Raw genomic sequence first — 26,478 nt, 5'->3', positions numbered from 1 at the left:
AACAGAAGGGAAGTTGATTCCAAGAACTCCCCTGACACAGGCACACCCAGCTACACACAGCAATTTTGAGAGGAAGCTTAAAACGATTTGGAATCATTAGAGCTCGCTTCAGGTGCAAGCATGGTTCATCTCCCCAGTCCCTGTGACAGTACATAGTCCTATATTTAGCCAACAGGTGAGAAATGAACAGTTATGACACAGTGATGGCAAAGAAGAAGAAAAGAGTTAGGGTTGCTTCAATTCTGTCATTCAATGTGACCACTTGGAGTGCTTATTTTTATTTAAAATTCTAAACACTGAAACAGAATGTGAAATGCAAGGTGTAACATTTTTATTTGGCAAGTACAAACTTTAGCTCGCACAGGAAAGTTATTCATCCCATTTCACGGTTATTACTGAAAATAATTCCACCCCATAAAGGAAGGAGTTATCAGAAATAGATCTGCTTCAAGTATCCACTCTGCTAGATTTGCCACTTAACTCTCAGTTTCTAAGGACAAGCAGCCTCTCTAAATGTCCTGCCTCATCTAAAAATGCCATGTTTTGTGATTATATCACTCTCGTTCTTCATATCTCTGAACTTAGGTGGCTCAGATTGCCTGAAATCCATCTACAAAACGAATCAGGGAATAAACAATTAGTTGATGCCAGGTCCCTCAGTTATCTTCTTCATTTTATTCTGATGATTCACTGGACCTTCTCCACTGTGTTCCTCAGAAATATGGTTGCCAGACCACCATGTAAAGTCAATGTTCCTTTGCAGCTCTGAGGCCAAAGTCCTCTCCAGTTTCATTCCATCCAAATAAACTCTTGGCAGTCTCCCCAGATGTCCCATGACCTTCCACACCTCTGCAGATCTGTGCCTCTTCCTCCCTTTGCCTGGAAAGCCTTCTCTCACCTTTCTCCCTCTCTGACCCATCTTGTCTGCTGGAAAAATCCCTCCTCATCCTTTCAAATTCACCTCATATGTCAGCATCCTCTGAGAAAACCCTCCAGACAGTGCTAGGCGAAGTTGATGGTTATTTCCTTGTTGAACACTTACAACAATCTCCTGATAGCTTGTTTACATAATTGCATTGCTTCTCCCACCTTAAAAGTGACCTCTGAAGCTCAGGAACAACTTTCTCTACACATCTATACCTAAGAGACCCAAAACAAAGCCTGTCCCCTAGCATGACCTCAATAAATATTTAGCTAATAAATGCATGAATGCGGTCCAATATTTTCTGATTGCTTAGATTGGGGCCCCTAGGGAAGAAAATGATATTTAAAACAATAAGGGAAATTGTCTAAGCCTGGGTTTCCTAGAAAACAGTATGAAGCAAATCTTAACTGCGAACATTTAATGGGAGCGTAATCCTAGGCACATGAGAGAGAGAAACAGGGAAAACAAATACAAGGCGGGCATTGCTAAATTGGTCCAAGGGAGAGGGTTGATGGTCATGGACGATGCCCCTGGAAAAGCTGAATGGGGCTGCCATGTTTCACTGCCCCAGAAAGAAGAAGGGCAAGCAACTTATCTGCCAGCACCTTCCTGCCTCCTCTCTCACGGGCCCAGGTTAGCCCCGTGGGGCATCAACTCCACCACAGTGCAGGGCTATGTTACCTGACTCCTCCCGCCAGCCTATTGAGAAGTTGAATGCTCTTGGGTCTGGTGGGGTTAGACCCAGGCTCTGTTGTTACCATGGTCCTCACCACTGAGGGCTCATTGAAGGCCATGCTGATGCCTGGCTCTTGTCCCCAGAGGAGGCAGCAGTAGGACATAGTGATGGAGGCAATAGTCGGGCTTTGCTTCTATAGGAAGGATGGGAGCCAAAGTCAGGAAATGACCAATGACTGAAAAGATCAAGCGATTTTAGCCATAAAAGCAATAGGAAGCTAACAGAGGGATTAGAAGATTTGCTATGTGTCAAATTGTTAACCAGATTAGTATTGCCAAAAGGTCATACTGACAGTGGAGAAGAAGAGAGTCAGCAAAAGAGAAGAAAGATGAAGGGAGACCAATTAAGGAGCTATTCCAGCTGGGACTGAGAAAATGACAGTGGAGTTGAAAGAAAACACAGAAAGATTTTGAGAGATGGTTGAATATGACAAGAGATCTTACAACGAAAGATGAGACAGAGCGAGAGAAGTATTGTAGCTGAATGTTTTAACAAGCCTAGTTTTACACCTAGTCCTGAAAACTGGGTTAGGCATGGCTTGAATTTTTTTTTTCTGGGTACATCACCTCACACATTCCCAGATCATGTGCCATTTTATACCCTTTTCTGAGACCTAGTGAAGCACTTTCTCCTATCAACCAGGTGTTCTACAGTACAAGAGCGAAGCACCATCTGCAAATGGAAGGACTATTCTTTCATTCCCTCTCCTGTAATGTTTAGTAACATATTAAGATGAATGCTTGCATGGATTTCTGAGACTGTGAATTTTTAAAAAATAAATATAGGCCCAGCCCAGTGGCATAGTGGTTAAGTTTGTGTGTTTTGCCCCTGTGGCCTGGGGTTCATGGGTTTGGATCTCAGGCACGGACCTACACAGTGCTTATCAAGCCATGCTGTGGTGGCATCCCACATATAAAATAGAGGAAGATGGGCACGGATGTAAAGGAGGGAGATTGGCAACAGATGTTGTCTCAGGGCCAATCTTCCTCACCAAATAAACAAATAAATAAATTGTAAGCATATTAATAATGACCAACATCATCTCAATTTTCTGGTTTGGATGGAGTCATCTCTTCTTGAGGAAGTTGGCCTGAGTCTGCCAAGCACAGGACCGGAGGCAAAAGGGATGGGCCATTCAGAGTTTGTATGAATAGACTCTTAATCTCATTGCTTCCTGTCTTCATCTTTACAAAGACAGAAAATCTGCCTTATTCATCAGGTTGTTGTGTAAGCCTGTGAGAGTTTCTTTTCAAATAAACTGTAAATCACTTTTAACAAGGATCATTATTATTACCACAATTCAAAATGGTAAATGACCATTGAATGCAGTGCAATGCAGTGTAGTGTAGGCTATTTTCACTTCAATAGGAAATACAACGTTATTATTTAGTGCAGTAATGCTGGCAGTAGAGAAAAATTCATTAAATTTTGTTATAAAATATAATTATGATAAGAAAAGATAAAATACAAAGTATTGTGGAGGATATTAAATATTAAACCTGTGTGAAACATACAAATAAAATCCCATCAAAATTCTAAGAGGCAACTTGAACTTGCTTCTTGATGATAACTTTTATTTTATAGTGGGTTTTACGCTTCAATGGGTCACACACAGTTTCCGATTGATACTTTTTAATGAGATTCTCTTCAAAGTTCTAATAGTCGCCACAACTAAAAACTGTCTTTGTACGAGCAGGTGATAATAAAATGTAAAACCATTTTATAATGACTCAAAATTTGCAACAGCTGAAATTAAATTGACAGACTCCAAGAGATCTTTGCCTTCTTTCACTGATGAAAATATCGAGGAAATTTCTCACGATAATGTGAATGAATTTCAGATGCAATCAAACGTTTTCATATAGAGTATTTCACAACAATGCAGACGCTCTCATTTGAGAAATACATGCACTGTTAAGGCTACTATCCCCTACAGCTAGTTTAGACTAAAAGAGCATAAAAGAGCTATCACTAAAAGAACACATCAACAGCAAATTGAACAGTAGTATCCCAAATTGTGAAAACAGAGAGTTGGGGCTGGTCCCCAGAGTCGAGGCTTCCAGACCTTGCAGAAGCTGCCTCTCGGTTTTTCCACCCCTCCTACCACCTGGGCTGCAGGCTGTGTTTCTAGGGCAACTGGAACATGAACTTTTCCCTCTACTCTACAGACATCTGGTCCACAAAGGGCAGAAAAGTGCTCTGTGGCGAAGGATCCTCTGGCCAAGCTTCACATTTAACAGGAGAACACAAGAACCAGACGCTGCTGATTCCAGTCACCGCCTGCAGGGGCCCCACTTGACTTCAGTCTTCAACGTTTACTCTTCACCCAAAAGCTCCATGAGTCTTTTAAGCCAATGATCACGGGATTCTGGCACCCGTAGAGATCAGTGTGACAAAGGTGCCCCAGTAATCCACTCTATTCAAACCATGTTCTGGAAAACTCTAGTTAAAGGAACCTCTTCCACCATGGCATGAGGAGGGCAAGAGTTTTATATGACAGACTTGTAAATCCAGTATCAGTGCATTAGATGTGCTAGCATTCCTGAATGGATGGTAACTGGACTCGAATGAACAGGCTCTGATGCTGCCATAAGTGATCTTATCTGTTATTCAGAGGGATGCAACTCTACCTTCTGAGCCCATCTCAGCAATGTGGTCATTTTCATTAATGAGGACAAAACTGAGCTTTTAAATCTAAAGGTGGATGTGAGTCAACAGAGCATTATATACGTAGGTTGAAAATAATGACTAAAAGTGCAATTGCGTCCAAGTAACATCTCAGAAATGGATTAGCAGAAATAAAGCTCATTCATATTCCACAGCTCTTGTCAGGTAATAGAGTTCAACATCATTCAACTGGTGGTTTTTGTTTGGTTGAGCAATCATGGAGTGGAAATCATGATTCATTACAAACCCCATCAGTCATGTCTCTTAAAAGTAATTACATATTTCTTTGAAGGGAAGAAACTTCCTCTATTTCCTTTTTGTTTAATTCTTAATTTTCGGCACAGGAAAAACTTTAAAATAGGATCAGAAGAACTAAATCCCTCAATTACCTTACACGTGGCCTTAGACACGTCACTTAAAATTTGTGATTCAGTTTTCCATCTATAAACCAAAGAAAAGAGCGGAAATTATTTATGAGGCCACGTAACTCCAAAATCTAGAATTTTATCTTTGATTTATTTCCTCACATTGCTTAATCAATTAGGACTATTTTACTCAGAAACCATGTGTTTTCCTAGATATAAAATATCATTCAGATTATCATTGGAAGTCAAGAAAATAAAATAATGGCATAAAAAGATGCCAGTTTTAAGTATCGTGAGCAGGGACGTTGTTTATCTTTGCATGCTCAGGGATGTTTGAAACATATTCAGTGCTCAGTAGATGTTTGATGAATTCAAAGGATTCTTGCTAAACACATAACCTCCTTGATTTATTTGGGACACTTTTTGTTGTTCGCTTGTTTTGCTTTTGTTTTTGAGAAAGAGCTTCTTTGCTTGAGCTTCTCAATACTAAATCTGGGGGACATATAGCAATTGGGGAGCTCCCATTATGGGTAAAATCACCAGAAAATCTTTTTCTTGGTTCATGGCAGCTTCACCGTAAACCCTCTGCATAGTGCACAGTGCTTTCTTCCAAGGCTGTGCCCTTGAAACAGTCATTCACTGGGCCATTCATTCCTTCCAGGCACACTGTTTAGGCATCTACCATGAGTCATCTACCTACGCTCAGCACAAGGGATGTGGTGGTAGGGAAAATAAACAACAGTCCAGTTTTCAAGGAGCTTATATTCTGAAGGGAAAAGACAGGGAAAAACATGTAAGTACGTGAGAAAGAAAACTTTCAGATAGTAATAAGTGTTAGGAAGAAAAGATATAATACAATTGGCAGCAAGGGGAATGGGGAAAATTGTGATGAGGAGGCCCTTCAGATAAGGTGGTTCTCAATAGACAACATTTTAAGGGAGATTATATGGCAAAATAAACACAGTCAATGAAAGGTCTAAGGAACCAGAGACCAGCCAGAGGCAGGACAAGCACAAAAACCCTAACGCCTGAAACAACTTGGAGAGTTGAAAGAGAAATTTAGGTCATTGAGGCCATAGTGTCCTTGGCAAAGGAGAAAGCGAGATGAGAAGTTGAAAGAGTTCAGAGAAGACAACTCAAGTCTCAACTGGTTGCTTCCTAGTTGTGTGGAATCAAAACATCTTATTTGATCTCCAGAACTTATTCCTCTTCTAACTACAAGTTTGTCATGCACAGCATGGTGATTATAGTCAACAGTACTGTATTATACACTTCAAAGTTGCTAAGAGACTAGATCTTAATTTTCTCACCACAAAAAAGGAATGATAATTACGTGACGTGATGGAGGTGTTAGCAACACCGGGGTGGTAATCATATTGCAACATACAAACGTATCAAATCGACACATTGTACACCTTAAACATACACAATGTTATAGGTCAATTATGTGTCAATAAAATAAATAAATAAATAAAAGATTCTGAGAGTGAAAGATCAAAGAAAATCTCAGTTGCCCTCTTTGAACCCTAGTTTATACCTATATATATTAGAGGTGAAAATGTTTGGCTCACAAGATTGCTGTGAGGATTACAAAGAGCGAGGCCTTTCAGAACAAGCACCATGGTATGCCAAATGATATTCAAACTCCCTAACATAGCACCGCAGGTGGTCTCCACCTTGGGTCTAGCTACCCCTCTAGCTTCACTCCAGCCTATTTCCCCTCATCCACCCTTGACCCAAATACAATGCGTCCTCGAAGTTCCCTAAATGTGCCAGCATTTTCCATTTGTCTGTGCCTCGCATAGCTGTTCCCCCTATTTGAAATACCCGCCACCTCCTTCTTGTCTTAACTCACTTTTACTTGCTTATCAAGACTTGGTTCAAGAAATACTTCTTGTCCCTCCTTCATAGTCCAACAACACACTAAGCACCACTGACCTGTAGTCACTAATTTACTGGTTTGTCTCACCCTCTCTACTGCAAACTCCTTGAGAAGAGAAACAACACCGTATTTGCACACCAGATTCCTACATAACCTGGAACAAACAGGTGCTCAATGAGTGTTTACTGGGTAATCCCCATGTCAGCTGGGGTCTCCTCGATGCTGAAAATCTGGACATAACCGGCTCCCACTGAAAAGTTCAAATTTCCAGTGTTAGTCAAGATAGGCCAGGTTATTCCATAATAACAAACACCCCCAAATCTCCGTGGCTTAACACAAATAAGAATTCTGCCTCACTCATGTGACATGTTCAACCCAGGGTGGCAAAGGCATCTGCTCATTACAGTTCCCAGGACTCAAGAAGACTGAGTCTCCTTCTTGACACCTGATTCCTCAGGCATCACCCCAGAGAGAAGGGGACTCTCCTACCTTGCACGTCTGAAAGGATTTAGCAAGAGGATTCTCAAAGGCTGTTTTCTGATTTCTCATAAAGTGCTCAGTTTCCAATTTGACTAGAATTTCTGTGAGAACAGCTCCTTCAAATATATTTCAAGAGCTAACTGGGATGGGGAAAAAAGGCCTGCTCATGCACTCACACACTCATACACACATGCACACATGCAACACACGTGTACACAGGGGCACACACACAACATTCAACAACTATTTCTGAAATGTGGTGAGAGCTTAAATTTTAGTCTTGTAGTCGTCAGTGCCAACCACCAGGTGTTGAGGATGGAGTGGTTTGCCTGGTGTTCTGTTCTCTGGCCAATTATATTGCCTTAGAGTTAGGATTCAGGGTCACTTATATGTAGGAGTTTCTTCACCTCCACCTAACATAAAATCTAATCCCACCAGGAGATAGTTAGTGATATTGGGCAAGCCACTTTGTTTTTCTGAAACTTGGTTTTGCAAGTCTAGCAATCAATAGCATCAGGGCCATAATAACAATAGCAGCAACAGCTTACATGCACTGGGCGTCTACGTGCTTGCGTTATCTTAATTCTCACTCTTACACACACACCATCTATTAACTAGTATTATTTTCCTATTTTGCAGATAAGGAAGCTGAAGCACAGAGAAGAGAAGTTAAGTAATGTGCCCAGGGCCACAATGAAGCCAAGTTGAACCCAAGTCAAATTCCAGAGCTGGAGGTCTTAATTCTAAAACTACACATCAGTAAAAGAGGGTGATAGCGACAAGAGTCAAAATGAGTGAGTGCATTAAATGGGAATGGGTTTATTAAAAGATAGTAAAATGTAAAAAGGAACTCCCCAATACTACTATAAACCATTGAACACAGGAACCATGTTGCATTGATCTCAGTGTTCCTTAGCATACAGTAGATACTCAACAAATGCTCAACGTATGCAGTAAACACGAATTCACGTGAGCCACTGGCCATATCCCAGTAGCCACATGGGGTACTACGGGATCGTGCCTACGTGACCAAGATGGTACTCTTGAAGTAGAAGCACCTGATTAGGCTGTCAGCCAATCATTTCTCTCTTCTTGGAATGAGAAACCTGAAAGGAAGTTTCCAGAGACTGTGGGGCCTTGGAACTGAGTTATGTCAATGACTACAATGTGGAGAGAAGATCAGTGACTCCTGCTGCTGAAGTCCTCAAAGATGCCTTGGTTTTTATCCTTTCCAAGTATCACTGTTCATCTTTTCCTTTGACTCAGTGACTCCCTCAGTTTCCAACCATGAAATCCCACTTTGATTGGCTTAAACTATCCAGAGACTTTTTCTGTAGTTTGAAACCAAAAGAACCATAGCTAATAAAATTCATGGATATCTGTATGGGAAGGTGCCATGGACTAAATGTTTGTGTCCCCTAATATTCATATGCTGAAGCCCTAATCCCCAGTATGACGGTATTTGTAGGGGAAACCATTGGGATGTGATTAGATCATGAGAGTGGAGCTGTTATAAATGGGATTAGCACTCTTCTAAGGAGAGCAGAGAGAGACATAACCTCTCTCACTGCCACGTGAGGACATAGCAAGAAAGTGGTCATTTGCAAGCCGGGATCCATCCATGCCAGCACCCTGATCTTGGACTTCCCAACCTCCAGAGCTGTGAGAAACAAATGTGTTGTTTAAACCACCGAGTCTGTGGTGTTTTGTTAAAGGAGACCAAACTGACTAAAACAGAAGGATATGAGGAGCTATGAGAAACTTAGGGTGTAAAAAGACAGTTATTACAGTAGAGGGGATAAAGGAGAGAAGAAAAATAACCAGCCCACAGCAATGTTCTACAGTCCTTAAATTTTAGAGTGCATAAAATTCCTCTAAAGCTGAGGTCAGTAACTACAGCCAGTGGGTTTTGGAAATGAAGTTTTATTGAGACATAGCCACATCCATTCATTGACAATTTACATACTTTCTACAGCTTATTTCATGCTACAACTGCAGAGTTGTGTAGGTGTGACAGAGACCATAGGGCCTGCAAAACCTAGAATATTTACTATCTTGGACATTACAGAAAAGCTTTGCCAACTCCTGATCTAAAGCTTAGTAAAAGTTACACCTTCCTGCCCCAGGCCCCACAGATTCAGATTCTGTAGGTCTAGAGTGACACTCTGGATCTTGCCTTTTTAACAAGCACCCCAGATGGTGTGCAGAACACACCGTAGGATAAGTGATCAGATGTTAATATACAGGCGTGTTATCATGGCGTCAATGTTCTTCCTGAATTGGACTCTGCATTCTCTCTCACCTCCTCAGCCTTGACCTCTGCCACCCACTGAAGCTCAGGTTCTGTTCACTGGGCAGCTCGGTCCCACTGTGACCTTGATTACGTTGTCACCTCTGCCTGGAAGCCCATCACCACCTTGTCCACTTGGCTGAATCTGTTTGATCTTTCCAGGTGTCACCTGCTCTGGGAAGACTTGCGTGACTACCCTCCAACCCATGCTGGAATTCTTTGTCAACTTAGTCAGCTCCAGTGGGGGTGGCACTCCCTACAAGTCACTTCCTGCCATCCTGTAACTAGCTTTTTCTCCAGTTGTTATCTTTCTCCCCAAATATAGACATATACCTCTTCCTTAATTTCTCCAAAGAACAATTAAAACTGTGAGGGTTAAAAAACTCCGCTGAAAATCTTATAATACAAGAGAGTTAAAACAAAGAAAAGAAAGCTTTGAAACTAAATCCTACCCCACAGGCTGACACAGAGCAGAAGCTCATGACTTGTTGAATGGACGAATGGGTGAGTCCTGGCACCTCTTGAATCCATGGCCCCTTCTGTCTCAACTCTGTGGCAGTGTTCCTTGGATCAAACTTCCCTTCATCAAATCTTGGTCTTCAAACTCCTTTTTCCCCAGAGAAAATAATTTCCTTCCAAAGCCAGACCAGAACCATCCCGCAAAGATTTAACCCGGCATTATTGCAGAGGACCACGTGATCCTCCTGAATGCCCCACTCCAGAATAGGTAAGCATTTGATTTATCTTTGTGGACAGAGGAGTACTTCTCAAATATTTTTTCTTAACAAAAGAGAGAGAAAGAAACAGAGGGATAGAGGCAGAGAGGAAGGAAATGGGGGAGGGAGAGAGGAAGGGTTGAGGGAAGGAAGAAAGGAAGAAAAGAAGGAAAAAGAAGGGAAGGGAGGGAGAAAGAGAGAGAGAGAGAGGAAGGGAGGAAGGAGGGGTTGGGGGAAGGGAGAGAGAGATTAGCTTTCCCCCCAAAATGAAGTTGGACAAGAAACTGCTGGTAGCTCCATAATAGCACTCTGACCTGTTACGGAATGAATGCCTACCTGTGACAAGGACTTCACAGTGTCTCATTTGCACCTCTTAGATATCTTTTGGGATATATATTATTGTATTATTATTCCCAGTTTGCAGATAAGAACGTTGAAGAGCAGGGAAGTTAAGTTATGCAGCCAAGCTCACAGAGCTGCCAAAAGGAAGTCAGGATTTGAAGCCAGATCCAACTTCTGGACGGTGTTCCACCCACTCAGATGGATTACCAGCCCTGTAATGAGTAGACGTGGATTCCGGTCCTGGTGGGAAACCCCTTGAAACTCTCTGCACCTCAGGTACCTCACCTGTAAAATGTAAGAGTGTGTCTCCAAGATCCCTTCCTGCTGTAAGTCAGTGGCTTAATTCTCTCCCCAACATACTGTATTTCTTAGAATGTAAGACACCATTAATTGTAAGACATTCCATTATTTTATGCATCACTAAGAAAAAAAATGCTGCTAATTAAGCTATAAAGCAATGCTTTTTACCACTTAGAACTTCAATTTTATACTTATTGAAAGAGCATTTTGAAACATAGCTAAATATAGATTTTAACAGATACCACACTTGGCTGTATGTAAAAAGAAAATACAAGTGACATAAACTAGGAAATATATTCCTGAAACTTTCAAAGTGGTACTTTTCTCAATAACTTTCCCACTCAAAGTCATCAATACTCATATTTTCCAGAAAATATCATCTTCCGTACCATCAAGAGCCTTAGAGCAGTGCATCATTTCATCTCTTAAAATAGTGTTCACTATTGTACTCTGGATGTTCTTCCAATCTTCTCACCCTCATTCTTCCAGCTTTTATTCAGGCACTTTCTAGATCTTACCAGATGATGTCAACAGAAGATTTTGCAGACAACCTCGTGGAGATATAATGTCAAAGGGTAGATTTGTGGTCCTTTGTCAATTTGGGGGCCCAGGACAAATGGGCCTCCTTTGTTGGGATCCCTGCCCGGAGCCACCACTCCAGTCCAAGCCATCTCAGATAGCTGGGTGGGGTCCTGGGTTCTGGGTACATGGAGAACTCATAAGCAAATCCTGCCTGGGAGCCATCAGCCTCACCAGGAACTGAAGCCAAAGAATGAAGCTTTATTTGTGATGACCTCCTTCCATGTTCCATAGCCACAATGTCTAGACACTATTTATTGGCAACCCTCTGGGGTTTGTAAGGAGTACACTCAAGTCTAATTAATTAATCTGATTAATAGTGTGCACAGTCATTAAAGAGTAACCAGAGCTTTAATGAAGATGAAAGAGCACCAGATGTCCACTTTGATTGTAACTCAGCTACTAGTCTTAACGCTCCCTGTTCTTTCCTGGCTTTGCCTGACTTCTCCGAGTCCCCACTCGTTTTCCATCATAGGTCCTGGTGTCTTTTTCCTGTGACTTAGTGGCAAGCACATGAACTTTAAAGCCTCCGCTGATAATGGGTCCCATTCCTGAATCATCCAGACTAACAGCTCTGTGAGCTTGATGAGGCCTTGGTTTCCTCACCTGTACTACAGGGGTAACAGTGTCTACCTCGCAGGTCATCGTGCAGGTTCAATACAATAAAGTATGTGGAAGCGCCGGGTTCACACTGAGGACGTGCAGGTTACCCTCCTTCCTTCTTTCCCTCTTGTCCTTCTCAATCTTCCTTCCTCTTCCTCTTCTATATGGTTGTTTTCAAAACCTTTGCCACCTTTCCTCCCTCCTTCCCTTCCTTTCTTCCTTCCTCTTTTCTTTCTTTCCTCCTTTCTTTCTATCCTCCCTCCTTTCCTCTTTTTCCAGGCTTTCTGTTTTTCTCTCCTCTCCCTTTACCATCTGAAGTCATCACAAGCACAGGAGACGTGAGCTATCGCTGGATGTCTGGCAAAGCTGGCAAATTTGCAAAAGACAAGAATAGCACTCGAAGTGGCAAAGTGGATGAAGGTGTTTGTTGCTTGTTATTGCAATAAGACCGTCTTTCTCTCATCAACATGGCTGGTGAGGAATACACAATGAAACAGGAGATTGGGGAGGCCGGGAGAGAAGCAAGGACGAGCCTCTCCTGCTCCATATCTTATGTTTCATATCTTGTATTGTCACTGCAGAGAAACAGAAGTGACTAACTGTGATACTTGGAAAGTTTAAATACTTGAGAACTTTAAATCAGTTCTCAGTGACATATAATCTTGACTAAACTACAAGTAAATCTCAAGAGTTTTTTGTTTGCTCGTTTGTTTGGATTTTTTTGTTTATTTTTTGCAATCTACTTCAGCTGTTATCTGAGAATCAGTTTCTCTCTGCCTGAACTATGGCAGCAAGAAGTTTTCTCTTATCACGATGGTGGAGTCTGGAGGGATGAACCAGTCATATCAATCCTGTTTCTCACTTCCCCGCCCTCCCTTGCAGTTTACATGGTCATGTTGTCCCTCCTGGCCAATGACATCTAAGTACAGTCTGCTAAAGAATAGCAGTTTGGGGGAAAGTTCTTGCTTTTCTTACAAGAAAAGGATAGATGGAGGAGGCTGGCAGGCATAGCTCTGCCTTCATCCTTTTCTTCCAGGTTAGAATGCAGATGTGATGAATGGACCTATAGTAGCCATGTTATAGCCATGAGGTTCAGGAGAATTTCCACACAAACATCTTTGAGATTCTTACTCAAGCCTTGCAACCACCAACCTCAAGAAAAAGAAACCACTATCTTAATCCAGTTGTTCAAGTATTGCTATGGATTGAATTGTGTGTCCCCCAAATTCACATATTAAAGCCTTAATCCCCAGTGTGTTAGTATTTCGTGGTGGGGCCTTTAGGAGGTTGCTAGGGTTAGATGAGGTCATGAGGGAGGGGCCCTCATGATGGAATTAGTGGCTTTACAAAAATAAGAAGAGAGAGAGAGAGATCACACAGCAAGATGGCAGCCATCTACAAGCACCTTGATCTTGGAATCCCCAGGCTACGGAACTGTGAGAAATAGACGTCCATTATTAAGCCACCCAGTCTGCAGGATTTTGTTATGGCGGTCTAAGCAGACTGATACAGGTATACTGTAACTAGTAGCTAAAAATATTTCTAATCAATATCTTCCTGGCCTATGGAAAGAATTTAGAGTCCTAACTCTTCTACAATCCAGATCTGAGTTGGGGAGCTATTCTGGATCCGTGCCAATGCATTCGAATCACCTTCCTGAGGTTCTTACAAAGTAACACAAAGCCTGATAGCTAGTAAGTGCTGTAAACACCTGGGCTCATTTTCCTTGGGAAGGATCACTTGATGAGGCACTGTCCTAATTAGAACTCAGTGAAACATTCCCAGTGCTATACGCTCTCTTGTCCCTATTTTGAGGTTCGTCCTGTTCCAGCTCATGAAAAGTATAGATTTTTTCCTAGTCTGGTTAACTCTGCTTCTATGGTTTGCCTATGTCAGAATCACTAGCCAGCGAGTTAAAAAAACTGGCTCATTCTCAGGGCTGGCCCCGTGGTACAGCGGTTAAGTTCGCACATGCCACTTTGGCGGCCCAGGGTTTGCTGATTTGGATGCCAGGTGCAGACCTACGCACCGCTTGGCAAGCCATGCTGTGGCAGGCGTCCCACATATAAAGTAGACGAAGATGGGCACAGATGCTAGCTCAGGGTCAGTCTTCCTCAGCAAAAAGAGGAGGATTGGCGGCAGATGTTAGCTCAGGGCTAATCTCCCTCAAAAAAAAACCTGAGTCATTATTGACTTACTCATTCAAAGGCTGTGGCTAAGCTTCTCCTGTCTGCCTAGCACTGGGGAGAGGGTGGCAAATAAGCCAGAACGGTCCTCGCCCTCAAAGAGCTTACATCTAGCCAAAGATAGCAGAAAACAAGCAAACAGCCAACCAAATACAATGATTTCAGATGGTAAGATGTCCTATACAGGAGTAAACAAATGTTTTTGGTCGGAAAATTCTGGGAGCAGGTAACTTAAGTGGGATGAGCAAGGATCACTCCTCTGGGGAGATGCCTTCTGAGTGAGACCAGAATGAGGGAGGCACGCAATGATCCAGAATAGCCCCTTAGACAGAGGGGACACCAGGTGTGGGTGAAGGACCTTTTCTTCTTAGCTAATAATTGAGCTTTGGTGCCCATTTGTTTCTCAAAGCCTGGGACAAACATCTTCTGGTATCTCCACAGTATACATCCATTTGTCCACCAGTGAATTAATTAATTAATTAATTGTAAGAAGTGTGAAATATTCCCAAGTACAACAGGAAGCTAGTGAACAATTTTAAACAAAGGAGTGATATTATCTCATTTACATGGTGCTCGCTACCCCAAATCACTCTTGACTTCATTAAATAAAAATTATCACTGGGACCACACAAGACTTCTCCTTCCTGTATCTTATGAATTAAAAATCAAGAAATACTTTTCTGCTATTATGACTAGTGTGCAACTGAAGATTCTTGTTGTTGTTGTTTTTATGACTTTGTTTTTAAGAGACTGACAGTTTACTGGGCCAGTCAAACAGTGTATCAATTTTCTATTGCTGCATAACAAATAACCCCAAAACTTAAAGGCTTAAAACAATAAACATTTATTATCTCACAGTTTATGTGGGTCACAAATTCCAGAGCAACTGAACTGGGTGATTCTGGCTCAAGGTCCCTGATGAGGTTGTAGTCAAGCTCTCAGCTGGAGCTGCACCATCTGAAGACTTGGTCAGGGCAGGAAAATTCACTTCCAAGATGGTGCACTCAAATGGCTGCTGGAAAGAGGCATCAGTTCCTTTCAGGCTGTTGATGGGAGGCCTTAGCTCATCACCACATGGGCTTCTCTACAGAGCTGCCTGAGTGTCCTCATAACATGGTGCCTGGCTCTCCCAAGAGTGGACAGTCCAAGAGAAGGCAAAACAGAATCCATGATGACTTTAATAGCCTTAGAAGTGACATACCACCATTTCGGCTATACTCTATTGGTCACACGTTAGAATTAGACTAATTCTAATACAACGTTGGAGGGAACTATGCAAGGGTCTGAACACCAGGAGGTGGAGGGTTACTGAGGTAGTACCCAGTACTCATCTTGGAACATAGCTACCATAGATGGGCGAAGAGGAGGTAATTGGATAGGGCTGAGGTGGAGATGTATAGTTTGCTAAGCAAAGAGCTCATTGGGGCTATGAGACCATCTCTATTGCCTATCCAAGATCTATCCCTCACATGCTTCTTTGTATCAGATCCCTTGATTACTAGGAAGATGGCCCCAGGTCCTGACTTAGGGATAACCATGGGATACAGATCTGGTCAATGAGATACATGTGGAAGTCTTCTAGGGGATTCTGGAAAGACTTTTTTTTTACTTCTAATAAGAAGGAGGTACTCAGGAGAAACTCTGAGCTGTGCTCCTATCTCAGCTTTTACCTTTCTATGTGGTATAAGAGGATGGATGCTTAAAGATGCTGTAAGTATCTTGTGACCATGACAAAAGGCCAAAGGAATTCTAGAGTCACGAGCACAAAGCCTCTGACACAATAGACTTCCTGAACCAAACCAGAAAATTCCTACATCCACACTTCTTGTTGTGTAAGAAAAACTAACTTCTATTTCTTTGAACTACTCTTATTTGGATTTTCCTATTATTTGTGGTCAAATGCATCTCTAACTTAAAGAAGCATCTAACGCAGACATAGAAGGCCAGGGAAAGCTCCTTGGAGAAAGTGACATTCACGCTAAGAGCAGAAGGATGGGTAGGAAGAGCCTCCAGGCCAAGGGAATGGCAAATCCCTAGATTCAGAGAGAAGAGGAAGAAAAATGCATTTGGGAAATGGAAAGAAGTTGAGTGTGGCTAAAAGACTGAGAGCAGGATGGACAGCAGTAAGAGAGGGGCTGCAGAGAGAAGCAATAGCCAGTCCTGGAGATATTTGTCTGCAATTTTAAGGCACATGAGGGCAAAGCAGAGTCACTGCAATGTTTTAAGCAAGAGAGTGACATGACTGGCTTGGGGGATGAGGAGATGGTAAGTGGTTCTTTGGTAGATACAGAGCTGCAGTCACGTAGGATGGGGAAGGGGTTCAGGGGATACGTTGCACAACAATGTGCATACGGTTGACAATATTGTACGGTGAACTTGTAAACTGCTAAGAGAATGAATTTTATTTTATGGGGTTTTATTCTCATAATAAAAAAAGGGTGACACGATCACATTCTTAATTTAGAAGGATCACAGCAGCTGGAGAAAGGAGGCAGGCTACAGCTAGAGAGACATGCTCAGTCTATTGAAATCATCAAGGTGAGAGAGGACGGGAGCCAGAAATAAGAAAACAGCAGTGGGGGTGGAGGACATAGAAGAAAGTTGGGATCAATTTCGTCAGTAGTTAACAGGACTTGTTTATCGAGTAGATGGGGCATTTGCTATGTGTGATCCACCATACCAGGTGCTTTCTATGAATTACCTTTATTCTTCTCAAAAGCTGGCAAAGTTGTTATTTTCCCCCATATTATGAAAGTTCAAAAGTGTTAAGTAACTTGATCAAGGTCACAGAGCCAACACTTTGCATAGCCAGAACTCAGAAACAGACTACTCACTTCCAACAGTTTTTTTTTTTACTGTAATCCACATTAAGGAACCCACTTTAAATTGTGCCCGGTACATTGTGTGTGTGTGTGTGTGTGTGTGTGTGTAGCTCATGCTATCTAGATCTAATTGATTCTTGATTGGATAATGAGAGTTCAAATATCAAGTTAGATGGTAAGAAATATGTTAAATTGGACCTTATGATTTGTGAATTTCAGAAAATGTAGTATCAGGAGTTTGACATGGTATTTTTCTGAAATTTTACCAAATTTTCTTCAGAGAGGAAGAATTCAGATGTTAAAGAATGCCTTTGCATAGAGAAGCAAAATGTAATTATCCTTAGGATTCTGTTTTACTCTCTTTTATTAATTTATTCTTTAAATGCTAATTGTGACTCACCCAGTTGATTTCACAATCCACGATGTGGTTGGAACCCACAGTGCAAAAAACACTGCTTGGGAAGAGTGGGCATCTCCTACGTTTTATATATGTTGGCCGTATTTTGAGATTTGAATGGGATTGGCTCTTGTGTACTCCCTTTTTCCTTTCCTTCGTTCAAGCTTTCTATAAATCATTTTGAGAAAGGAGGAACCAAAAGCAAAAGTAATCTTTCCATCTTTTGTTTTTACAAGACATAATCCCCAAAGAGAACTTAAAGGTTTTAGAGGTGTAAGGAGTCACAAAGTACAAGGAGGAATGGGAGGGCACAGGAAGAATCAGATGGGCTTGGAGGAAAAATAAAGCAAGGTTCTCACAAGACTAAAGGAGACACTCCCATGTTGGGGCAGAAGGAGAGAAAGAGAGAGAGATGGAGAGACAGAGAGAGACAGAGATGAAGAGACAGACAGAAACACAGAGCGAGAAAGAGTTATTATGTCCTAAATAATGGCTTCCCGGTAGTGCCCTGGAGAGGGGCAGCACCCTAAAGAGGAAGGGCAATGTGTCTTGTCAAGCACATGGGACCATAGGCAGACCTATGGAGACCCTCCTGTCCATGTGCTGAAAGGAAGCAATGCAGAATGCTGCTGGTCCCATAGGAGCAAAGACTGCCTGCCTCAGTGGTGACCTGGCATGGTGGACCTGGAGTGCGACCTTTGTGAATGGATAGCCAATGACCAGAGAGCATGCATATGCATGGTTGCATGCCTTCCTTCTCTCTCTCACACTGGGGCACTGCATTAGAGCCTGGAATTACACTATCTTCCTGCGATTAGGAGGGTAAGGACGAAAGCCCCTGGAAGGAGTGAGTTAAATGTCTTACCATCTGGGCAAAAACAGAAATACTTTGATTTTTGAAAGGCAAAGAAATACGTTTCTTTCACACTCAATTAATGGACTGAGATTCATATATGAAACTATATAAATGCACACAAATACATTTACATTATAATTTTATCTACAAATTTTTAGCCTAAATATTCACATAGATCTGAAAGATCTCCATGGAGGAAACAGTAGTAGGCTGAAATATTTTAAAAAATAAGAAGTTTTATGGTATTGAAACAGCAATTGGGTAGACTTTAAAAAAAAAAAAAGAGAGAATAGAGAAAAATGGTCTTCTTTTTTTCCCCCACTGAGTCTGATCATTTTGCCCCAAGATTTCATATGTCGTCAAATTAAAAAGCAATCTTAAACCGTGGCCAAAAGAAGGTTTGATTACATAGATGAACTAGTTGGAAACGCTCATTTTTTCTTTCTTTACTACCTCTTTCAGCTAGCTTCTTAATCATTTCTCCGATGGGCTCTGTGTGTGTGTGTGTGAAGGGTTAGTAGGTGACGTCATAATAAGCTCATACTCTAGTTAAACCAGCGGTAAAGGAATCATCTTTTAAGAAGAAGAAAAAATTAAGTCTATCTCCCTTGAAGATTTCTTTCTCCCACTTGCCTAACTGGTGATTCTGCATAGAAATACATTGTCTCAGAATTGTTTTCTCCCTCTCTTCTTCCAGGGGCCAGAATCTAATTTAAACTAGCTCCTGTGAAGGGCCAAAATGTATACAAAGTTTTATTTATTTCCTCTTGCATTTTACAAGGCAACCAAAATATAAGGTAGGAGTAAAACAGACATTTTGTTTTTTCTATTGTACATTGCCCTGGATTCCAGATGAAATGTAAGGGCAAAGTTTCTAATTCATTAACTGTTTTCATTGATGAGCCCTACTTACTTTAGGCATTGACTTTCCCTGGAGTTCTGTCAAAGCAGTTAATGCCTTTGATATTTCCTAAGAGCAGGGCTTCCAGGCATGGCGAGCATGTCCTTTTTACCCCTAGCTTTATTGAGGTACAATTGAAAGTAAAAACTGTATATACTTAAGGTGCACAGGTTAGGGGCAATTTGATGTTTCGATACACATAGGATGTGAGGTAATCACCACAATCAAGTAATTAACGTAACCATCACCGTATAGAGTTACCATTTTCTTTGTTTTTTCTTTATCTGTGTGTGTGGTGAGAACATTTAAGATGAACCTCTTAGCATATTTCACGTACTTTTCCTTTAAGGATTTCCAGCTTTGGAAGCTGCCTTGTCACAAACACCCTCCTTCCCTTTGGAAACAGGATCTCTCTGGTTTCAGGTCCCCTTCCTGAACTGAGTCCATCTTTTCTTTTACATGTGAATATTTTATATGTCTACGGCGAGTGTCAGGGTTTCTATGAGCATTTTTCAAAGGGCACAACTTTTATAAAATTTAAATTCATATGTTATTATAGTTAACCCTAGGAAGTCAAAGATGCATTGGAGGGAAACAAATTTCCTCTTTTAAAAACATATCTACTGTAAATGTGTCCAATGGTACGTAACATCCACAAAACAAACATGTTAATTTCCAACAGGGCAAGAGGATGTTTCCCCACTACTGCCACCATCCAAATGAACCAGAGTGGGCCAAATCAATTATTTTGGTTAAATCCAATATGTGAAAATCTGCTTTTTCACAAACTAGAAATAGTGTATATGACTTGAACCGAGGGAAAACTAACAGACCCTCTATCCAGACAAGAATTAGTTCTGCTAACTTCACCTGCCATTTGGAGTCTTCCTCTCAGATTCTTAGTCTAAATACCTCAGAAAAGTCTCTTATTTAATCTGGATTTCAAAAGAGAAAATATATTTAACATTTTCATTTCTATCATCCCTATTTAAATTAGGTCACCATTTGTTGACTGCCTGTGACAGCATTTTTATTAAGCTTGTGGATGCTAGATTTATATGATCCAAATTTAACTGCTGGCATTTTGCTATTTATTAACCATGAGATCCTGGGCAAGTTGCTTAGCCATGTGGAGCCTCAGTATCCTAGTAAGGAAAACAGGAATAATAAGAAGTAGAGAAAAATCAGAGAATTTCTAGGATATTTAAACCAGATATTTGTAAAGATCTTAAAGGAGAAGTCCTCGATAAATTGTTGCTAATCTTGTCTCTATGTCCACTATAGTTGTTAGAAACTGGGGGATATGGGCCCAAGAAAAATCAGTTCTCCCTTTTAAGGAGCTCACTGGTTCCCGAGGAGAGGTGAGAGACAAATGGGTATGCAAATGGGGTGTAGCCAGTTCCTGTACTAAGAGCCATACTAGAAGTACCAGAACGGACTGTTGGATAACAGAGAAGAATGCCATTAATTCCCACTGGGTATATCAGGAAAGGCTTCGTGCAGAAACAACGCTGCTCAGGCTTTGAAGGATGAGGTGAGTAGTGTTTTGAGGGAGGGAAATGGGGAGGGGAAATGGGGGAAATTCCAAGAGAAGACTGAGTCCAAAAAGACATTGAGTTGTCAGAATACTGTCCCTGGAACATAGTGGAGATCTAGCCATAATAAACATGTGGAATAAAGGAAAGCATGATGAGAGCTCCCATAGCCTCAAAGCAGTGTGTTGACTTTTCCTGTTTCAAGTGATAATCATCTGATGGTTTGCCTATTCCAAAAAGCCTCTCAATATTTGCACTGAGCCAACGCTGTCATTCAAAAACAGAATGTTTTGGGGGCTGAATAGCACTGTGTCATCCCAACAAAAAGAGTAATATTTAAATCTAATTGTATCATCCATGCTCTTATTTTAAAACAACCTGTCCTAACATCTCTTCAGCAAAGGAAAGTTCAGAGGGCTCAGTTGACCAGATGCAATATTTTCTCTCTTGAAGCATTAGTTTCAACCTCTAAGTTCATGGAATTCTTTGAGTTTCTTTCTGTAGCATGCTATGCTCATTCATCAGCCTGAGTCATTTTATCTGATTGGGTCCAATCTCCCCCTCTTTGGCATGCCTCCTTTTGCTGCTGAATAAATCATCCTGGGATATGTCCAGGGGGAAGATTTTCATAGGAAAGTTCCATCTGCATTCAACCCCTCATTTATTCAGGCTCAGTTCTCAGGCTCCCAAGGAGAAAGAATTGAGAAAATAAAGAGGTGGCTTTCACTGCCAAGTTTACTAATATGGTCATTAGCACAGATGACTTGGGGCTATGCCCACAGGGAGAGGACACGGCTCCCCACACATCCTGACTTGGGGTATGCAGGAGCCCATCTCCCTCCCCCACCCAGCGCTCTGCCCCTCTCTGGGCTCCCTCAAGTCAAGATACTTATTTACCCACCCGGAAGTTTCAAGAGAGCTGGCGAGACAGATGAGTCCAAGGAACTCAGGAAGGGAGAAGTAGCAGCATTTCTTTCTCAGGGATGTAATTCCTTGGGCTATTTCATTAAGGTCTGGATAACTGAAAAACTGAATTTGGGGGGACTGAGGGGTGCTTTGCTCTTAACTTTCAGCTCCACGGGATAGGCCTGCTGCCCTGGGAGATCTTTACAGTTAACAAATTGGTTCATCTACAAACTGGGATAAAAATAAACTCGACCTTCTTTCTGTTGAAAACTGAGCATTTAATTTTGTTCCCTTTCTTGAGGGATGGCAGGATACAACCCTAAAGGACTGGGATTAAAGGACTCTTTTCCAGGATAAGTATCACATCTCAGAAACCTACTGTTAAGGGATCTGGAAAAATGTTAGAGGCTTTTTCCTTCTTCTGGGATTCTCTGCGCAAAACAGCTGACCAGTTCTGGGTGTAAAGTGAAACCCGTGCGTGTGTGTGTGTGTGTGGAAAAGAAAGAATTAAAAGGGAAAGAATTAAATGCCGTGTTTCTGGGACACAGCGGACACAAATAACCCTGGAGATGGTGTATGTGGCTGGGGAGGGGGTATTGAAAGCTATTTTTGCTCAGGGCAGGCAGAGGGAGGGGAGTTGCTCTATTGGAGAGAAGGGGAAATCGCTCGCTCCAGAGGGGCAGAGGGGGCGGCTCGGTGGTCCTTCCGGCTTTCCTGGGACGCCACCAGGAGCCGCGAAAGCGCCCAGGGCCTGACGTCATTGGCCATCAGCTGACTGTGCTCGGGGCCCGGGCTCCACCGGCTACAGCCGCAGTCGCGGTGGCGGAGGTGGCGGCCACCGCGGCTCCGCCACCTGCACCCGGGCTCCAAACTGTGGCGGCCGCGCTCGCCTTGCGGACCCGGCACCCGGGGCACCCGCTTGGCCCGGCGTGAGCGCGGACGCTATGCACCCACCGCGCTGTGCCTCGGTCGGCACCGAGCGCCGCCGGGGGCTTTGTCCACCCCCGTTTAGCGGATCCTGGCGGGCGGGAAACCTGAGCTCGAGCGGGAGGCTGGAAATGCCTTCCCCACGTCCTCCTCCTCGACTCCTTCTGTAAACACCGAGAAACTTGGTGTGCGACGCACTCAGGGGGCGCTCCGATTTAATGCCTCGCGCCCTCCATCCCTTCGGATTGGCGTTGTAAAGAGACTCCCGCAGGCAGCTGCCTGCCCCTACAATTGCGGTTTCTTGGGGGATTTTGCTTTTAGCCCCAAAGTTGGCTTTGCCAAAAGACGCCCCAGTGGGAAGGGCGGAAAGGAGACCCTCTATGTCGTCGCGCTGAGCTCTTGGAGCCCGTGGGCAAAGCGGCCTACGAATCCTGGCTCCGCACCTGCCGAGGACCAGAGCCAGTTCCTAAAAAAGAACAGCGGAGGAACCGGCCCGCGCGGCCAGCTGGAGCGCTGGAGCTTCGCGCCGGGCAGGCCGGGGGCGCCCGCCCCCGCCCCCGCCCCCGCCCCCGCCCCCAATAGTCCTCTCCCACTCGGGGCTGCGCATTCTGCCGCCTTCAAGACCTGGGGCTCCCTGGCCGGATCTGGGTGCCAGGTCCCCGCCATACCCACCCCAGCTCTCGTTCCGGGGGCGTGGCTTGGCGTGAGGGCGGGCTTAAGTAGCCGCGGGTGTCTGACCGATCTGACAGGTCTCCAAATTCCTCTCTGTCGCCTGGTGCCCGCGGCGCGCTTCAGAGCGCCAGGGTGGCACACGGCACTTCCCTGGATCCGGAGGCCTCTCAGTCGACTTTCCTGCGGTCTCGGGCCTCCCTTCTCACCCAAACCCTACACCCGCCGCCCTCACAGGCTTCAGGTCTTAGCCTCAGGGATCCGCACCGGTGACTTCTCTTCGTTCTCCCAGCTGTTGGCTTAGGAACCCTCCCCACTTTTTCCTGTCCCTGCCTCCCGCTCCTCCCAGCTCCAGGCCAAAGGGACTCTAAAGAGCGAGGTGAAGGGAGCGAGAACTGTGTGCTGCGACCCCTCGGAAGCACAGCTGGAAGAGTTGACCTCGTCTTATAGCCGCAACTGGGACCCTGAGGCCCTCCCGCTTCCCCGAGGGATGCGTGTCTGTCCGTCCTCGCTCAGGAAGTGGAGACAGCCAGAAATGAGCCGAGGAGGAAGCCTCAGCGCACCTCCTCCTCCAAATTAACTGGCTGGTGACTTGTTAGCGCCGAGGCTACCAGCTCTCCAATCCTCCCGCGGGGCACCCTGCCACCTCACCTCGCGGACCCCCTCTCCCTCCCCCCCCCACTTCATTGCCCCCGCCCCCAGCTCCGCCCCGGCTCCCCATCCCGGGGCAATGGAGTTCTCCGAAAGGCTCTGTTATAGCCATAGCTGCTAACTTCGCACCCTTCGCCGCCGCCGGTCACCCTCGGCCAGCCCCCCTGCAGCCGCCCAGTCGTGGGCGTCCCGAGCCCAGTGCCGCAGCCAGGACCCGCCCGGCGCGCAGCAGAAGCACGGCGCCCAGGCGCCTGGGCGCCTCTTGGAGAGCAAAGGCTGCGCCAAGACGCTGAACCGAGAACCAGCCAAGAAGCCCGAGCCTGGGAAGGGGGCTGCGTGGCTCGGAGCGCCGCGGCTTCTGCGGACAAATAGCCTCCGCTGCCTGGCACCCAAGCTACGCTGGTTGGCGGGAGAGAGGCGCGCAAGGACGCAGGGGTCTGCGGCGATCTTCCAGTCGCCCTTTGCCCCGGGGAGCACTATGACCTGACGTGAGGGGGCCTCCTGCCAAGGGCTCCTGCACCCCCGCGGCCGGAGATAGAAGGGCTCGCCGCCAAGCTCCTACCGGGGCGCCTTTGGGTCTTTTGGAACCTCCTGCCCAGCTGCCTCGCTGCCTCCCTGCGGTTCTGCGCCTCCCTCCCTGCGGCCCGGCGCCATGGAGCTCTCCGATGTGCGCTGCCTTAGCGGCAGCGAGGAACTCTACACCATCCACCCGACGCCCCCGGCCGGCGACGGCGGGAGCGGCTCTCGGCCGCAGCGGCTGCTGTGGCAGACGGCGGTGAGGCACATCACCGAGCAGCGCTTCATTCACGGGCACCGGGGCAGCGGCGGCGGCGGCGGAAGCGGAGGCTCCGGCAAAGCCTCGGACCCTACAGGCGGCGGCCCCAATCACCATGCGTCGCAGCTGTCCAGCGACTCCGCGCTGCCCCTCTACTCGCTGGGCCCCGGGGAGAGAGCGCACAGCAGCGGCGGCACCAAAGTCTTCCCGGAACGCAGCGGGAGCGGCAGCGGCAGCGGCAGCGGGGGCGGGGGCGACCTGGGCTTCCTGCACCTCGACTGCGCCCCGAGCAACTCGGATTTCTTCCTCAGTGGGGGCTATAGCTACCGAGGGGTCATTTTTCCTACCCTGCGCAACTCCTTCAAGTCCCGGGATCTGGAGCGCCTCTACCAGCGCTATTTCCTGGGCCAGAGACGCAAATCTGAGGTGGTGATGAACGTGCTGGACGTGCTCACCAAACTCACCCTCTTGGTTCTCCACTTGAGCCTGGCCTCAGCCCCCATGGACCCGCTCAAGGGTATCCTGCTGGGTTTCTTCACTGGCATCGAGGTAGTGATTTGCGCCCTGGTGGTGGTCAGGAAGGACACCACCTCGCACACGTACCTGCAATACAGCGGCGTGGTCACCTGGGTGGCCATGACCACCCAGATCCTGGCAGCAGGCCTGGGCTACGGGCTCCTGGGTGATGGCATCGGCTACGTGCTCTTTACACTCTTCGCCACCTACAGCATGCTGCCACTGCCCCTGACCTGGGCCATCCTGGCCGGCCTGGGCACCTCGCTGCTGCAGGTGATCCTCCAAGTGGTCATCCCCCGGCTGGCGGTCATTTCCATCAACCAGGTAACTGCTGCCTGCCTCGCTCTTCCCCCTGACTCCCCTGGGTTATTCAGAAATAGCTTTCAGAGGCAAGATTGCCTCGCTCGCTTTGAGTCCCCTCCCCCAGCCTGGCATACTGCCTTGCGTCCAGGAGGTCCTGAGTGTTAGCGGATGTTATTTCTCTCTTCTTAGAGGAATTGGAACTAAATGACCTCTAAAGTTTCTACCAACTCTACCCGTCTACTCTGATTCTGTGAGTATTTGCTCTCTGACATCAGCTAAGAAGCAGTCTTTCTGCTCCTCACACATCCCCCAGGGTCTGCAGTCTCCAGAACAGGAGACAAAAGCAGAGGAGAAGCACCCCGATTTAGAAGGTGACCCATTCCTTAACAGCTTTACTCATAAGAGTCACAGCAGGATGTCGTAAGGGACTCTGGGATTCAGAGTTGGGTTTCTGGGTATCTTGTGCCACAAATCCTCAATTCTCAAAGGAATCAACATTTGCTAAACACGTACTGATCATCAGTGCTGGGTACCCGGCATGTTATCTCCTCCAATCCTTCAGACAGCCCTGTGACACATGTTTAATTTGGGAGGTCTTCATTGCCTTGGGGATCTAAGATAATATCTTCTCTTATCATAGGATCCAGCCCCAGTGCTTTGAATAAATCAACCTCAGGAATTGGGGCTGGAGGGGAGCCAGTGTCATTGGCAAAGAATGCAAGTTTTGCTTAATTGAAAAAAGGTATTTTGATGTAGATGGTTTGAAATACATGGGTGGAACCTGACTGTTTAGGTCCTTTTCTCCTCTCTCCCCTTTCTTCCTATCTTTCCCCATTAAATATGGATGTGTTCATGTGAACAAAGTTCCCATTGTCTGTGAATGAGAAGGTAGACAGTGACTCTATTGTTTAAATTCATTAGAACCAAAAGATAATGAATGGTCTGGCACTTTCTTTGCCAAATGTCTGGTAGGTAACAGGAGAGTCACTTTGGGGGCTTCTCGATACAAGTGAGGGAAATATGTCAGCTGAAGTGTTTTCGTAAAGACTGAGGAGAGGTTCTTGGACAGGGCCGGCTTTGCGTGTTCTTGTTTCAGCCTCAGCCTCTGTGCCACTTTTGCCCTATGGCCAGCTTAAAAACTCCTCTTCC

At 44.9% G+C, this 26,478-nt stretch overlaps 1 protein-coding gene and 1 long non-coding RNA gene across 6 annotated transcripts in view; one reads left to right on the top strand and one right to left on the bottom strand.

Annotated features, from left to right (window-relative positions):
- The window catches only part of LOC123290343 (uncharacterized), an 84,686-nt gene extending 59,434 nt beyond the window's left edge, over nt 1-25,252 (bottom strand). Inside the window, exon 1 of one of the 2 annotated variants that reach the window (XR_011493377.1) lies at nt 25,114-25,252. This is a non-coding gene — a long non-coding RNA (uncharacterized lncRNA). The remainder of the gene's footprint in view (nt 1-25,113) is intronic. The other variant, XR_006534785.2, reaches the window with a different exon arrangement.
- Nucleotides 23,804-26,478, top strand: part of ADCY8 (adenylate cyclase 8) — a 216,254-nt gene continuing 213,579 nt past the window's right edge. For 3 of the 4 annotated variants that reach the window (XM_014831339.3, XM_014831342.3, XM_014831340.3), the window contains exon 1: nt 24,253-25,350. In XM_014831339.3, coding sequence (XP_014686825.1) covers nt 24,388-25,350 — 963 coding nt within the window. In that variant the 5' untranslated portion in view covers nt 24,253-24,387. Of the gene's footprint in view, nt 25,351-26,478 lie in introns of all 4 variants that reach the window. The other variant, XM_014831341.3, reaches the window with a different exon arrangement.

This window comes from Equus asinus, chromosome 12, assembly GCF_041296235.1.
Source record: "Equus asinus isolate D_3611 breed Donkey chromosome 12, EquAss-T2T_v2, whole genome shotgun sequence".
In the NCBI taxonomy this organism is placed as follows: Eukaryota; Metazoa; Chordata; class Mammalia; order Perissodactyla; family Equidae; genus Equus; species Equus asinus.
Note: the sequence above shows the minus strand (reverse complement) of the source record. Positions and strands in the feature narration are given on the sequence as shown.